This window comes from Ursus arctos, unplaced genomic scaffold (genome assembly GCF_023065955.2).
Source record: "Ursus arctos isolate Adak ecotype North America unplaced genomic scaffold, UrsArc2.0 scaffold_36, whole genome shotgun sequence".
Taxonomy (NCBI): Eukaryota; Metazoa; Chordata; class Mammalia; order Carnivora; family Ursidae; genus Ursus; species Ursus arctos.
In genome coordinates this window covers 8,155,467-8,169,644 of record NW_026623050.1, presented here as the reverse complement: position 1 = coordinate 8,169,644, position 14,178 = coordinate 8,155,467, and the positions used below count along the sequence as shown (strand labels likewise).

Genomic DNA, 14,178 nt, shown 5'->3' with positions numbered 1-14,178 from the left:
TTTTGTCTCTTTTTCATCCAAGCTTTTTCCACATGTGTATATCTCAATGTAATTATAATCATAACAGTATATGCTTTTATAGTTTTTGTTATTTAAAATTGTTACAGTGTTTTTCCATGTTGCTGTATGCCCTTCATAATTACAATTTGTAATGATTGCATTATAGTCTCTTAGTTGAAAAGACTATAGTTCTGCTGCTGAAGGAATTCCACATTGTTTCCAGAATTGCATTGTTACAAATAATGTTCATTACATGACCTATTCATTCAAATGTGTCTTCCCCACCCCCATCTTTTAGACTGTTTTCTTAGGGTAAACTCCTAGAAGTGGGATTAGTGGGTCCAAGTGCTTTGTTCCTTATTGAGGTAGTGATATTTTTTGCCTTGGCAGTATAAGAGTGATTCAGTTTCATAATATTGTAAGCACTGGGTAGTATCATATAAAAATTGTTTTACTAATTTTACTAATTAAATGTACTGCTTTGATTCTTAATGTAGCAGAATGTTTTCCCACTTACTTATATTATTTTCTTGTCAGTTGTTCATGTCTTTTGCCTGTTTATCAGATGAAATCTTTTTTTTAACCAATTTATGTTTTATATAATTAACATATTAGCTTCTTGCCATATATGCTGCAAATATATACCTTAGCCTATTGTCTGGCTTCGTTTTAGTAATAGTAATTTGTTTTAGTAATATTCCTTTTTTGACATACAATTCTTTTATTTTTTTTAAGGCTATTGATCTTTTCAACTTTAATATCTTAGCAATTTTTCCTTGGAATATATTTTCTCCTCCACTTTCAGAGAATTCATAAATTTTCCATTCTAATTCTGCATATGTGTATGTGTGTATGCCTTGGAAGATAGAGTCAAGCCACTTTTGTGATAGTTTAGTGAAATATAAATAGTGCTCAAATTATAGAAGTGTAGAACTCATTGAGTCTTTATGAACTTGGAGTCATTCTTTTTTAAAAAATCAGTCTGAGGGCACCTGGCTGGCTCATTCGGTAGAGCACACGACTCTTGATCTCGGACTTGTGAGTTTGAGCCCCGTCTTGGGCATAGAGATTACTTAAAAATTTTTTTTAAATCTTTAAAAAAAAAAATACCTGTCTGGAAATTATTTTGCTGTAGTAATGGTCTTGTTTTATGTGATCCTTAAATGGCTGTGCTCCTTTCTGGGGATTCATGTTTACCTTCCATGTAGATCCTACCCATGTGATGGGCCTGTACCCGGACCTGCTGCCCACAGACTACAGGAAGCAGCTGCAGTATCCTAACCCGCTGCCTGTGCTCTCGGGGGCTGAACTGGAGAAGGCACACTTAGCTCTGATTGACTACCTGACACAGGTAGGTATGACACCCAGGTGTGTGGAATAGTTTACCTGGGAGTTCCAGTACCTGCTTTTCTGTGGCAGAAAACGGCGGTCCTTCTGTAATTCCACAGGCGTTCCATAAATGAATGCCGCAGAAGTCATGGTGGGCGCGGCACATTTCTTTCTCCTTCATCTCCCTGCTCAGCCATACCATTGAGCTGTTGGATGCCGAATCCTGATAGCAGGAAATGTACTTGATTTCTGGTACATTTACACTAAGCTCTTCTAGGAACTAAAAAGAATAAATTTTAGTTGATAGAAAATCGTAAGTTTTTTGAAACACTCTTTTGGGACATACATACTTGTGGAAAAATACGTGCTCTATGCAGGAAACTGGGCAAACACAGAAAAGTATAAAGCAAAAGTACAAATTACCAATAACCCTACCACACAGAGAAAAGTGACCAACGTTATAGTATTGTCCTCTAGACCTTTAGAGGCATTATATTCCTTTATTGTGCTTCGCAGATGCTACTTTTTTTTTTTTTTTAAACAAATTGAAGATTTGTGCCAACCCTGCATTGAGCAAGTCTGTCGGCACCATTTTCCCAACAGCATTTACTGTACAGTATCTACAGTATAGATACTCACTTTGTATCTGTGTCATATTTTGGTAATTCTCACAACATTTCAAGCTTTTTCATTATTACTATATTTTTGTGATCTGTGATCATTGATCTTTGATGTCACTATTGTAATTGTTTTGGGATGCCACCAGCTGTGCCCATATAAGATGGCAGACTTAATAAAATGTCTGTGTGTTCTGACAACTCCACCAACTGTCTGTTCCCCTGCCTCCCCCGCTCTTTGGGTCTCCCTACTCCCTGAGACCCAGTAATATTGACATTAAGTCAATTAATAACCCTGCAATGGCCTCTAATTGTTCAGGTAGAAGGAAGAATTGCTATTTCTCACTTTAAATCAAAAGTAAAGATAAGCTTAGCGAGAAAAGCGTGTCAAAAGCCAACATAGGCCAAAATCTGGGCCTCGTGTACCATTTAGCCAAGTTGTGAACGCAAGGGAAAAGCTCTTGAAGGAAATTAAAACTGCTACATCAGTGAACATGAATAAGAAAGCGAAACAGCCTTATTGCTGATTTGGAGAAAGTTTTAGTGGTTTGGATAGAAATCAGACCAGCCACAGCGTTCCCTTTTGCCAAAGCCTAATCCAGAGCAAGGCCCTAACTCTTTTCAAATCTATGAAGGCTGAGAGGGGTGAGGAAGCTGCAGAAGAAAAGTTGGAAGCTAGCAGAGGGTTGGTTCACGAGGTTTATTTAAGAAGGAAGGCATCTCCGTAACATGAAGTGTGAGGTGAAGCAGCAAGTGCTGATGGAGAAGCTGCAGCAAGTTCTCCAGAAGATCTAGCTGAGATCATTAATGAAGGTGGCTCCACTCAACAGATTTTCAGTGTAGATGAAACAGCCTTCTGTTGGAAGGAAATGCCAACCGGGACTTTGATAGCTAGAGAGGAGAAGTCAGTGCTTGGGTTCAAAACTTCTAAGGGCAGGTTGACTCTCTTGTTAGGGGCTAATGCAGCTGGTGACCTGAAGCTGGAGGCAATGCTCATTGACCATTTCGAATATCCTGGGGCCCTTAAGAATGATGCCACACCCATTCTGTGTGTGCTCTGTAGATGGAACAACAAAGCCTGGATGACAGCAAGTGTGTTTATGATACGCTTTACTGAATATTTTGAAGGTCACTGTTGGGAACTGCAGCTCAGAAAGAAAGATTCCTTTCAAAATATGACTGCTCATTGGCAATGCACTTGGTCACCCAAGGGCTCTGATGGAGGCGTACAGTAAGATTAATGTTTTCATACTAACACAGCATCTTTTCTGCAGCCCATGGGTCAAGAAGTGATTTTAACTTCCAAGTCTTTATGAAATACATTTCACAGCCTATAGCAGCTGTAGATAATGACTCCTCTGTATCTGGTAAAGTACATTGAAAACCTGGAGAGGATTCACTATTCCACACCCCATTAAGAACACTCATGATTCATGGGAAGAGGTCAGAATATCAACATGAACAGGGATTTGGAAGAAGCGGATTCCACCCCTCAAGGATGACTGTGAGGGGTTCAAGACTTCAGTGGAGGAAGTAACTGCAGATGTGGTGGGAAGAGCACGAGAACTAGAATGGCAAGTGGAGCCTGAAGACGTGACTGACTTGCTGCGATCTCAGGATAAGACTGCAATGGATGAGGAGTTGCTTCTTACGGATGAAAAAGTGGTTTCTTGAGACGGAATCGACTCCAGGTGAAGATGCTGTGAAGACTGTTGAAGTGACAACAAAGGATTTAGACTATTCCATAAACATAGGTTAATAAAGCATTGGCAGGGTTTGAGAGGATGGACTCCAGTTTTGAAAGAAGTTGCATAAGTAAAATGCTGTCAAACAGCATCACATGCTATGGAGAAATCATTCTTGAAAGGAAGAGTCAGTTGATGTAGCAAGCTTCATTGTTGTCTTACTTGAAGAAATTGCTGCAGCCACCCCAGTCCTGAGTCATCAGCATTCAGGCAGGACCCTCCGCCAGCAAAAAGATTACAACTCACTGAAAGCTCAGATGATGGTTAGCATTTTTTAGCAGTAAAGTATTTTTTAATTAAGGTACATACATTATTTTGTTAGACATGATACTACCATACTGTGTAAGCATAACTTGTATGCACTGTGAGACCAAGAAATGCATTTGACTCGCTTTATTGAGATACTCGCTTTATCGAAGTGGTCTGGAACCAAACCCACAATGTCTCTGAGGTATGCTTGGATATGTACTCATGAATTCGGTTTTTTAAAAATTTATTGGGGCCCCTGGGTGGCTCCGTTGGTTGAGCGGATGACTCTTGGTTTTGGCATCGGTCATGATCTTGGGGTCCTGAGTTTGAGCCCTGCATCAGGCTCTGCATTCAGCAGGGAGTCTGTCCCTTGGCCTCTCCCTCCCACCACATGCACTCAATCTCTCAATCTCTCGATCTCTCTCTCTCAAATAAACAAATCTTTAAGAAAATAAAATTTATTTATGGGGTTATTATTGCCAGTGGATATCAAACCAGAGTTGTTCTATAAGCTTACTTTTCAAAAATTTAGCTGTATATTGAAAGAGTCCTTCCCTGTCAATAAATATTCCTCTATAACATGGCTTTATTTTTTAGAGGGAGTATTTAGATTTAAGGGTTTGTTTGTTTTTTTTCAGTTTACTGTTATGGAAAGGTAAGTGAAATTTTCAAGTGAACACTAAAGCTGATATCTCCATTAAAGACTGTTCACCCCAAACTTCTGTCACAAATGTCTATTATTTATTTCCTGGGCTCTCTCACCCAGAGTCAGAGAACTTAGTGACTTTTTTTCCCTGTAATTGTTCTGAAGACCTTTGTAAGAGGTCTCCTGGGCAGGCACTGAGAAATACTGCTGGGAAATTGTAGGCCAGCTACCTGCCACCTGCTTCTGGGTTAGTGAAGGCCCCACAGGGCTGGTCAGGCATGCATAGCCTTGGCACTTCCTAGACGTTGGGCTCCAGGGGTACCCAGCTGTGGCTGGCAGCCGGCAAGGAGCACACAGACATGCCTCCATCTGCACCCTACACAGCTCATTGGCCGTGCCAAGTGAAAAAGGTTCCTGGGGAAGAATGTCTCCCGAGGCCGTGGCATTGAAGAAGGCCCTGTACTGCCATTGTCTTTGCTTTAGGACTCTGAGCATACATTTTTCCCTAGACTTCACTGACATTTGGAATGTGTGAAGTTAGCCAACACTGGTACTGTGCCAGAGAGGTGGTAGAGCATAAAAGACCAAGGGCATTGCCAGACACAGTCTAGTACAAATGGGATGGTTCTATTTATTTGAAGTTCTAGAATAGGTAAAAACTAATCTCTAGGGGCGCCTGGGTGGCACAGCGGTTAAGCATCTGCCTTTGGCTCAGGGCGTGATCCCGGCGTTGTGGGATCGAGCCCCACATCGGGCTCCTCTGCTATGAGCCTGCTTCTTCCTCTCCCACTCCCCCTGCTTGTGTTCCCTCTCTCGCTGGCTATCTCTATCCTGTTGAATAAATAAATAAAATCTTAAAAAAAAAAAAAAAACAACTAATCTCTAGTGATAGAAATCAAATCCGTGGTGTAAGAGGTGGGTGGGATTCTTGGAGAAGAGCACAAGGGAACTTTCTGGGGTGATCGAAAATGTTCTGTTCCTTGATTGGGGTCGTGGTTACATGCATGTATGTATGTGTCAAAATGGATTTCATACTTTAAAGGGTACATTTTATTGTATGTTACTTACACCTTAAGAAAGCTGATTTTTTTTCTTTTTAATAAAAGAACATGGGCTTTGGAATTAGACCCTAATTTGAAACTTGCCTCAGCTGCTTGTGAGAGATCTAATATCTATGCCTTGGCTTCTTCGCTTGTAAAACAGGGATGATAATAATATCTGCATTTGTTGTAGGTTTAAGATAGGATGACATAAATTTCTTGGCATAGCACCTGGTGTGTAGTAACTACCCGATAAATAATTATTACTGGATCTGTGGCAATTTGGCATTCATCTGTTTTGATCCCTGATATAGACTCTGTGCTAATGTGAGACCAGGGTGGATAGGTGTGAGCTGTGTTGGCAGTATTTGGAATTACAGGGTAGCCCAGGTGAGAAGGATGATTTAGTCCTGGCCTTAACCCCACATTTCCGGGCCTTGGCAGAAACGAAGCCAGTTGGTAAAGAAGCTGAATGACTCTGATCACCAGTCTAGCACTTCCCCGCTTATGGAAGGCACTCCCACCATCAAATCCAAGAAGAAGCTGTTGCAGATCATTGACACCACGCTGCTCAAGTGCTACCTCCATGTGAGTTCTCCAGGCACTCGGTGCCCACAATTTCCCCAGCCCCCTGAAGCTGGGAAAGGGCTACTTTGGGGTACCTGCCATCAGGAAGAGGGAAATCTTTGATGATGGGAACCGCCTAGCCTTGACCTGACACCTCTGAGCTTCTGGGAATTAAGAGGATAAGGCAACAGTGGGCTGGTCTTTGCCAATAAGACTGGGGTTGGTGCTACAGGGTGAACAGGGACAGTATTTCCTGAATGTATCCCCTTCTTTCCCCGACTCCCCTCCAGCACGTTAAAACCTGCTGTGTGAAAGAGTATAACGCTATGAAAGCCACTCCCTGTAGTCCTGGAGAAGGGTGGTTGGCCTACTCTGGCTTGGGTTCCATCCCTAGTCTTTCGGCCTGAAGTAGGCATGGCCTACGTGGGGGACGGGGGTGGGGGTCCCCCTTCACGACACGGTTGCCATGGAAGTCCTGCTTCCTCTGCAGACGAACGTGGCCCTGGTGGCCCCTCTGCTGCGCCTGGAGAACAACCACTGCCACATCGAGGAGAGCGAGCATGTACTGAAGAAGGCGCACAAGTACAGTGAGCTGATCATCCTGTATGAGAAGAAGGGGCTCCACGAGAAAGGTGGCCGGGACAGGGGCTGCTCTGATCTGGGAGGGTCTCTTGTCTGTGGAGAGGGGAAACCTACTGAAGTGTGGTAATTCTTCCATGGGCATGTGCCTCCTGGATGAAGCTAATGACCTTTTGGGGGGGGGCTTCATGGCCAGCTCTACAGGTGCTGGTGGACCAGTCCAAGAAAGCAAATTCGCCTCTGAAAGGCCACGAGAGGACAGTGCAGTATCTGCAGCATTTGGGTAAGTCCAGTTTTTGAAAGGGAAGTGGGAAAGGATTGTGTTCAAATAGACCTGATCTCCCTCCATTTTGGATTCTGGCTGGATAGGCCCCTCCCTCGTGTTCACCCAGCTTTGTTTCTCCACTTGGGTTCAGAGTCCCCCCCCCACCATGGTGGAACTGTGACAGCCCTTTGGCATGTAGCCAGCCCAGTAGGGCTGAGCAGCCCTGAGTGACTGGTGCTTGGACAGAACTATCTTCCCTGGGAAGTAAATTTGGGGGCAACCTGTGTACCTGCCTTCCCAGTCCTATGGGCAGGGTGGGCTTCACCTGCCAACAAGTCTTTTCCTTCCAGGCACAGAAAACCTGCATTTGATTTTTTCCTACTCGGTGTGGGTGCTGCGAGACTTCCCAGAGGATGGCCTAAAGGTAGGTTATGGGGGTCTCTTGGATTTATCTAGTACCACGCTTGGTCCTGATTCTACTTAGGACAGTGGTGGGTGGAGTGGGGGGAAGGATTCATGCAGTTTCTCTGGTGTTGGGAGGAGTAACCTGGGAAATAGACAACAGTGTAATGTAGTGGAGAGTTCCTCGCGCAGATGTTGAGAGACAGGCACCCACGACCTAGTCTGTCACACGAGCTACCAGTGCCATCTGGTAGACCCTTCCACCTTCAGAAGTTCGCTTGACTCTCCACTGTGTGTGTGGTTGGTTGGCAGCACTGCAGTCAGATGGTTCTGCTGCTGGAACTTGGGTTTGTTCCCACAGATCTTTACCGAAGACCTCCCGGAGGTGGAATCTCTGCCACGGGACCGAGTGCTCGGCTTCTTAGTGGAGAATTTTAAGGGCCTGGCTATTCCTTATCTGGTAAGATCTTCTTTTGGTCTGAACTAAAAACCTTTAAATGCGGGATCCAGGACCCCATGGGGCAGTTATTGGACAACTTAGATTGAGGTTTGTGTCACTTGGGGACTGGTAGAAATGTGAGGAAGAAGATTATTTCTGCCTCCTCTGAAGAGATCTTGGTAGATCGAGCTGGAAATGTTTCTTTTGATGAATGGCTTCTAAATCTAGTAAAGTATAGAGGCATAAAGGAGAATGATGTTCGAGAAAAACATCTCAAAGCCACGTTTGTATGGCCATTCAGATTGAGCTGTGACCACAGGACAACCAAATTGGTTTTAAGTACTAGAATGCACCTATTTAACTGTAACTACATGGGCTGATGCGAGAGTTTAGAAAATTATGGGACAAAATTAATAAAGGAGCTTAGATTGCAAATCAAGAAAATCTGGATGGGACCTTTTGGGCCTTAAAAATGTGAGGGAGATGGGGTGACAGAGCTGGGTCACAGCGTAGAGGCTACCAGGTAGACCCATGTCTTGCCTCAGGAACATGTCATCCACGTTTGGGAGGAAACGGGCTCTCGGTTCCACAACTGCCTGATCCAGCTGTACTGTGAGAAGGTGCAAGGTCTGATGAAGGAGTATCTCCTGTCCTTCCCTGCAGGTACCAGTTCTCATAGAAAGCCAAGTGGCCCCGGGCCTTAGCAGCCACCTGGGACCCAAGGGTGCCATGTGGCATAGGGAAGCAGACCTTACTTTTCTCTGCGGGCCCAGGTGGGTGGGAAGTTCCTCAGAGGAGCCAGGGCAGCTAAGTAAGCCAGTGTGGGAGCCTCAAGAGCTCTTGTCTGGATCTGGGCATCTCCGAGCATCACCCCTGTGGGCAGGGGAAGCAACAGATTCGTCAGTAAGACGACAGCTGTGCTGATAAGAAACAGGCTTGCTTAACAAGAGCGCTTGTCTATCCAGCTTGTTTTTCTTTGTATCTCAAGCCAATGTTTGGGGGTCGAATAGAGACCATAAACTAAGAAAAGTCCAACTGGAACCCCCAGTGGAGGCCCTTTCTGATCATTGTGGTGCTATCGTTGAACCCCGTCCCCGTCATTTTTCTTGATGACCCCACCTTGCTGTCCAGCAGCACCCTTTCATATTGAGCTTGGTTTCTTTTGAAGGCAAAACTCCAGTCCCTGCTGGAGAGGAAGAGGGTGAGCTGGGAGAATACCGACGGAAGCTCCTTATATTCTTGGAAATTTCTGGCTACTATGATCCAGGCCGGCTTATCTGTGACTTTCCTTTTGATGGTGAGTGTCTGGCTCATGGCCAAAAGCCACTGCAGCAGAAGGGTTTGCAAAAACTCCTCCTTCTCTTTTCCCCAGTTCCCTACTCTTCCCAAAAGTTGGGGCTGGAAAAAACCCCATGTTTCAGGCCAGTGCTGCTGTTCTGTCCCATCTGAAGACCTGCTTTTGTACCGTGACTGAGAAGAGTCTCTTTTGGGTGCGAACCACCTGGCAGTTGATGGCCAGGTTGAAACCTGTTTACTGCATCAGTACATGTTCTTGGGCAAGTTCCTTATTTAGCAATATTTGTGATCCGGCATAATTTGTCTGAAAAAGACACACGTTTGTCTGCTGTATAAGCTTGGGAGAGCAGAGACCGAGTGTTTCCTTTCCTTAGCTGCAGTGCCCGGCACATCGTGGGTGCTCGTTATGCACTTGGTTGCTGGATGAGGGTTCTTACCCAATGTAGAAGTGATCACAAAAACGGGGGGAGAAAGTACTTTCTAAAATAGTTCCCTCTGCCCTTTTTTAAATTTTAGCAATTTTCTCCTTGAAAAAATCCCAAGTAATACAAATAGTTTACCCATTTGTGTAACAGCTTAGCCCCTGGCCTGTGCCTACACAGTGGTGGTGGTGGTGGTTACTTACGCTCCTTCTTCTCTCAGGCCTCTTAGAAGAGCGTGCACTGCTGCTGGGCCGCATGGGAAAGCACGAGCAAGCGCTCTTCATCTACGTGCACATCCTGAAGGACACCAAGATGGCCGAGGAGTACGTTCACCCCGCCACCGCACCGCCCAGCGAGTGTGACAGCAGGCCCCACAGAGAGAGGAGAGGCGGGAGAGGCTCAGAAAGCCTCCTCCCTCCACTCTGCCTCCCGTGCTGGCCCCCCATTGTGGCGCCATCATGAGGCTGCTCCCGCAGGCAGAATCTGTGACCTCTCTCTAGACATGGCTGCCGTGGCCTCGTCTCACCACTTTCTCCCTTGCAGGTACTGCCACAAGCATTATGACCAAAACAGAGATGGCAACAAAGATGTAAGTAGTGACTCTGGCCCCAGGGAGCATGTGTGCTTTTCCCCGTCCCTCACAGCACACCTCACCCCCTGCCCCAGGGGTGGTCGCAGGTGACACTGGCAGGAGTTGCTGAGATCACTGATACTGCATGTGTGTACTGAGGAGAGGCAGGGTGACCATACATCCTGGTGTGCTTGGGATGGTTCTGGCTCATTGTCACCCTGGTGATTATCAGTAGCCCCCCTGCCCCTTTACTTTGAGGAGTCCCAGCTCGTGTACTAGCTTATGTGGTTATTAGCCTGTTGAGGAGCATCTGATGGTTGCGATGAGGTGCGCTTACATGCTCTGTCTAGAATGCACATGGATTTGTCCGTGTCTGGAGACACTTTTGATTGTCATGCCCGGGGGTGTGGGGGGCAACTGGAATCTAGACAATAGAGGCCAGAGTTGCTGCTAAACAGTGCACTGGACAGCTTCAGCAAAGAATTAGCCAGCCCAGAATGTTGAGTGCTGAGGTTGGGAAACCCTGTGTTACTGGTACCAGTAGGAAAGATGGCATCTCATCTCGGATTAATCCTCATCTGCCAAAATGTGACAGGGTCACAGCCTCAAAGCCAGATTCCTGGGAGAGATCTTTTTGAGTCATTTTGCAGTGTTAGCATTTTGTCAACAACACAATGCTTAACAAACACAATGCATTTGATTTTTTTCTCTCAGGAAAAACAGTCCTTAATTTTAAACACCTGCAGTTGACTGACTTTACCAAACTCTTTTAAAATGTGAAAAATGATGAATTTTACATTCTCCAGGGCAGCTCTTACTATAGAACAACCCGTCTTGTTTTTAGGTGTGGTCATGCTGGGGGTTTCTGGAAGGCTTACCACCAGCCTGACGTATGTGACTTGTATGAGACAGGTGTATCTGTCCCTGCTCCGGATGTACCTGTCGCCCCCCAGTGTTCACTGCCTGGGACCAATCAAGCTGGAACTGCTGGAGCCACAAGCCAACCTCCAGGCTGCCCTGCAGGTCCTCGAGCTGCACCACAGCAAGCTGGACACCACCAAGGTCAGGAGCACTTCTGGGGAGATGGGAGGACTTGGGGGCTCACCGAATGAGAGGAGGGGATAGAGAGAGGGACTGGGGTTCGAGAACTGTGTGGCTTCAGGCTTTTCCTCAGGCTCACTCCTGATCTGCCTTACCCTGTTCCCATCTCTGTTCCTGTCCCTAGGCCATCAACCTTCTACCAGCAAACACTCAGATTAACGATATACGCATCTTTCTGGAAAAGGTCTTGGAAGAAAATGCCCAAAAAAAACGGTTCAATCAAGTGCTCAAGAACCTTCTCCATGCAGAATTTCTGAGAGTAAGAACCTTCCAGACTCTAGGGTGGGGTCGTAAAACTTGTTAGTATGAGACAGTTACCACATACTCCCCATAGACAAAGCAGAGCTTTGTGTTCCTTTAACATTGTAGCTCAAACTGATGTCATAACCAACTTGACACTTTCCATTAGAGGCATCTGTGGGGGCTGGGGGATGGGACAGCACCAGCCTCTGCCTTCGGTTCTGTGTGCTGGACTCTGGGCCTTCTGTCCCAGTCGCTCTCCTCTTGCAGGTCCAGGAAGAGCGGATTTTACACCAGCAGGTGAAGTGCATCATCACGGAGGAGAAGGTCTGCATGGTGTGTAAGAAGAAGATTGGAAACAGGTGAGCCTTCTCCACAGCTGTGCAGCCTCAGCTCTGATGTGGCTCATGCTCAGAAAGGATTTCTGCCTGTTAGCTGAAGGGGAAAGCGGGGCTGCTGACTCTCTTGGCCGCTGGTACTTCTAGATTTCCTTGTGGTTAGGGTGGGTCGCTTCTGGGATGGCACCTTTTCTAGGAAGTGGTCTTCTCTCCTGAGTCGTTTTCCTTTCCTACAGTGCATTTGCAAGATACCCCAATGGAGTGGTCGTGCACTACTTCTGTTCCAAAGAGGTAAACCCAGCTGACACCTGAGCCCAGCATGCCGGGGACTCTTCAGATGGACAGTCGGCTATCCCAGAGGGGGAAGGAGCACCGGCCTTAGGAATGGGGGGTTGCTTCTACCACCAGGTGTCTCCCCATTTGGACACTTCTGGCTACCTTGAGCCCTGGAACATCTCTGAATTTATCAGACTTGCGGTCTGGTGTTACCAGCTTTTTGATAGAAAAAAAGAGATTAGCTACACCTTATATACCATTGTGTTACAGGCAGTTTTGGAGAATTTACTACCCGCCTGGACGGGAGGAGGTGGGGAAGGGCATTGTCCTGCCTTTGCACACCAACCAGCTGAACAAGGAAGGTGTCTCAAGTGTCCGTAACCCCGAGATCATTTATGCAGAGTTTTCTATTTAGACACGTGCAGGACTTGGCGCAGAGCCCCCGCGCGGCGGCCTGGAGCCTGGGAGGAGAGCCGTCCTAGAGCGCCTCTCTCCACGCGGGCCGGCCCTGGCTTTCTAGGTGATGACAGTCATTTCTCCATAGTCGCCACGCCCCCTGTCCCCTGGATTCTGCCCGCTCATCGTGTTCTGTTTCAGTCTCCGTTTCGTCCTCACTATTGATTTTCTTCCTTTCTCTCTCCCTTCACTGCTCCCCCCATGCTCTGTCTCCCATTTTCCCCACACCGGGAATACCCAATATTTAAACAAGGTAAAATGAGAAGCTAGAGGAAGTCTCATTTTCCAGGATACACTGATAGCTTATTGTCAGGTATGTTGGGCTGAGAGCTCTGTGCCTAGAAGCTTAGGAGAGCATCATCCCCGGTCCCCAGGGCCGAGTGTGACGGCAGTTCTGAGGACGGCCTACGCTGGGTAGATGAGCTCTTAGGCAGACATCGGCAGAGGCGCCTGCTCATGAGTCACCTGGTTTGGTCCCTGTGAGCCAAGTGCTTTGTGCTTTGGCACCTTTCTCTCTGCGCCGGTATCGCCCGCTTACCTCACAGTCAGCCTGGCCGTCCTTCTGCAGCTTTGTTTTGCAGGGGCTGGAGGACTGTGCCGGCCTGTTGTAGGTAGGTGGTCTCTGCTACACACAGGACCCATCGATCGGATCAGGAGCTGACAGGGACGGGAGTTGGGCATGCTTGTGCGGTGCCCAGGGACAGCCAAGAGCACTGCGGGAGGTGGTCGCGACAGCAGCACATGGGTGTATGAAGGAACTCACCGCCAGATCCCAGGAGCACTTGTAGGGGGCAGGGAGACCCCCACCCCCACCCCCCGGGGCACTGGAGGCCCACAGGAGGAGTGTCTGGCATGGCAGGCCGAGGACCCATGAGGAAAACGGTCCTGCATCCTGTCCTCCCTGAGGTCTTGCAGACTCAGTGTTGATGCTGCTGTGTTTCTAACAGTGGGAAGGGTGGGCAACGGTGCCCGGCCCTGACAGTGTTTTAGTAGTCTGGCCTTGACAGGCCGTGGTTCTTTTTAAACCCCAGCACTGCGCCATGTGGGGTCTGTGTTGTAGGCTGACTTGTGGGTGTTGTAGACTAGGCTCCTCCCAGGCACGCTGCCCACGGAGGCTCTGAAGCGCAGAGTGCGTGCCCTCAGCATCACGCACGCAGACAGGCACTCTGCTCAGGTTTGGAAGGCGGAGCAGCGCTTTGGAAGAGCCATGTCCCTCCTGGCCATACCAACCCACGGGAAGCAGGGCTGCCCTTGGACCTCTTTGCCCCAGCTCGAAGGAGCTTCCCCTGGGAGCAGCAGTAAAGTCATCAGGCCAGCCCTCTGTGCAGCAGAATCCCGCCCCGCCCTGCGAACCCTGACTTCCTGGCTTGCTGTGTCTGTATCTTCCATTCCCACAACCCGTGTGGCACATCCATTGGAAGCAATAAAGAACGTGTGTTTTCTTCCTTCTGGAATACATAAACGACCCAGTTTTCCCAAACTCCATTCTTCCTTCCCTAGGCTCTCTTTGCCCCCTATGGAAGTATGGAGAAGGCTAGAGATGAAAGCTCTGTAATGATTCATGAGGATCTCTCACAATAAACATCGAGTAAGAAACTAG

General features: G+C 47.3%; 1 protein-coding gene across 2 annotated transcripts in view; it reads left to right on the top strand.

Moving 5' to 3' along the window:
- The window catches only part of VPS39 (VPS39 subunit of HOPS complex), a 44,268-nt gene extending 30,094 nt beyond the window's left edge, over window positions 1-14,174 (top strand). The window contains exons 12-25 of one of the 2 annotated variants that reach the window (XM_026479939.4): window positions 1,209-1,351; window positions 6,071-6,214; window positions 6,684-6,825; window positions 6,969-7,055; window positions 7,388-7,461; window positions 7,801-7,899; window positions 8,424-8,541; window positions 9,047-9,175; window positions 9,817-9,919; window positions 10,140-10,185; window positions 11,080-11,229; window positions 11,393-11,527; window positions 11,779-11,870; window positions 12,083-14,174. In XM_026479939.4, the coding sequence (XP_026335724.1) occupies window positions 1,209-1,351; window positions 6,071-6,214; window positions 6,684-6,825; window positions 6,969-7,055; window positions 7,388-7,461; window positions 7,801-7,899; window positions 8,424-8,541; window positions 9,047-9,175; window positions 9,817-9,919; window positions 10,140-10,185; window positions 11,080-11,229; window positions 11,393-11,527; window positions 11,779-11,870; window positions 12,083-12,158 (1,538 nt within the window). In that variant the 3' untranslated portion in view covers window positions 12,159-14,174. Of the gene's footprint in view, window positions 1-1,208; window positions 1,352-6,070; window positions 6,215-6,683; window positions 6,826-6,968; window positions 7,056-7,387; window positions 7,462-7,800; window positions 7,900-8,423; window positions 8,542-9,046; window positions 9,176-9,816; window positions 9,920-10,139; window positions 10,186-11,011; window positions 11,230-11,392; window positions 11,528-11,778; window positions 11,871-12,082 lie in introns of those variants that run through there. The other variant, XM_044392455.3, reaches the window with a different exon arrangement.
- The last annotated feature ends 4 nt before the right edge of the window (window positions 14,175-14,178 follow it).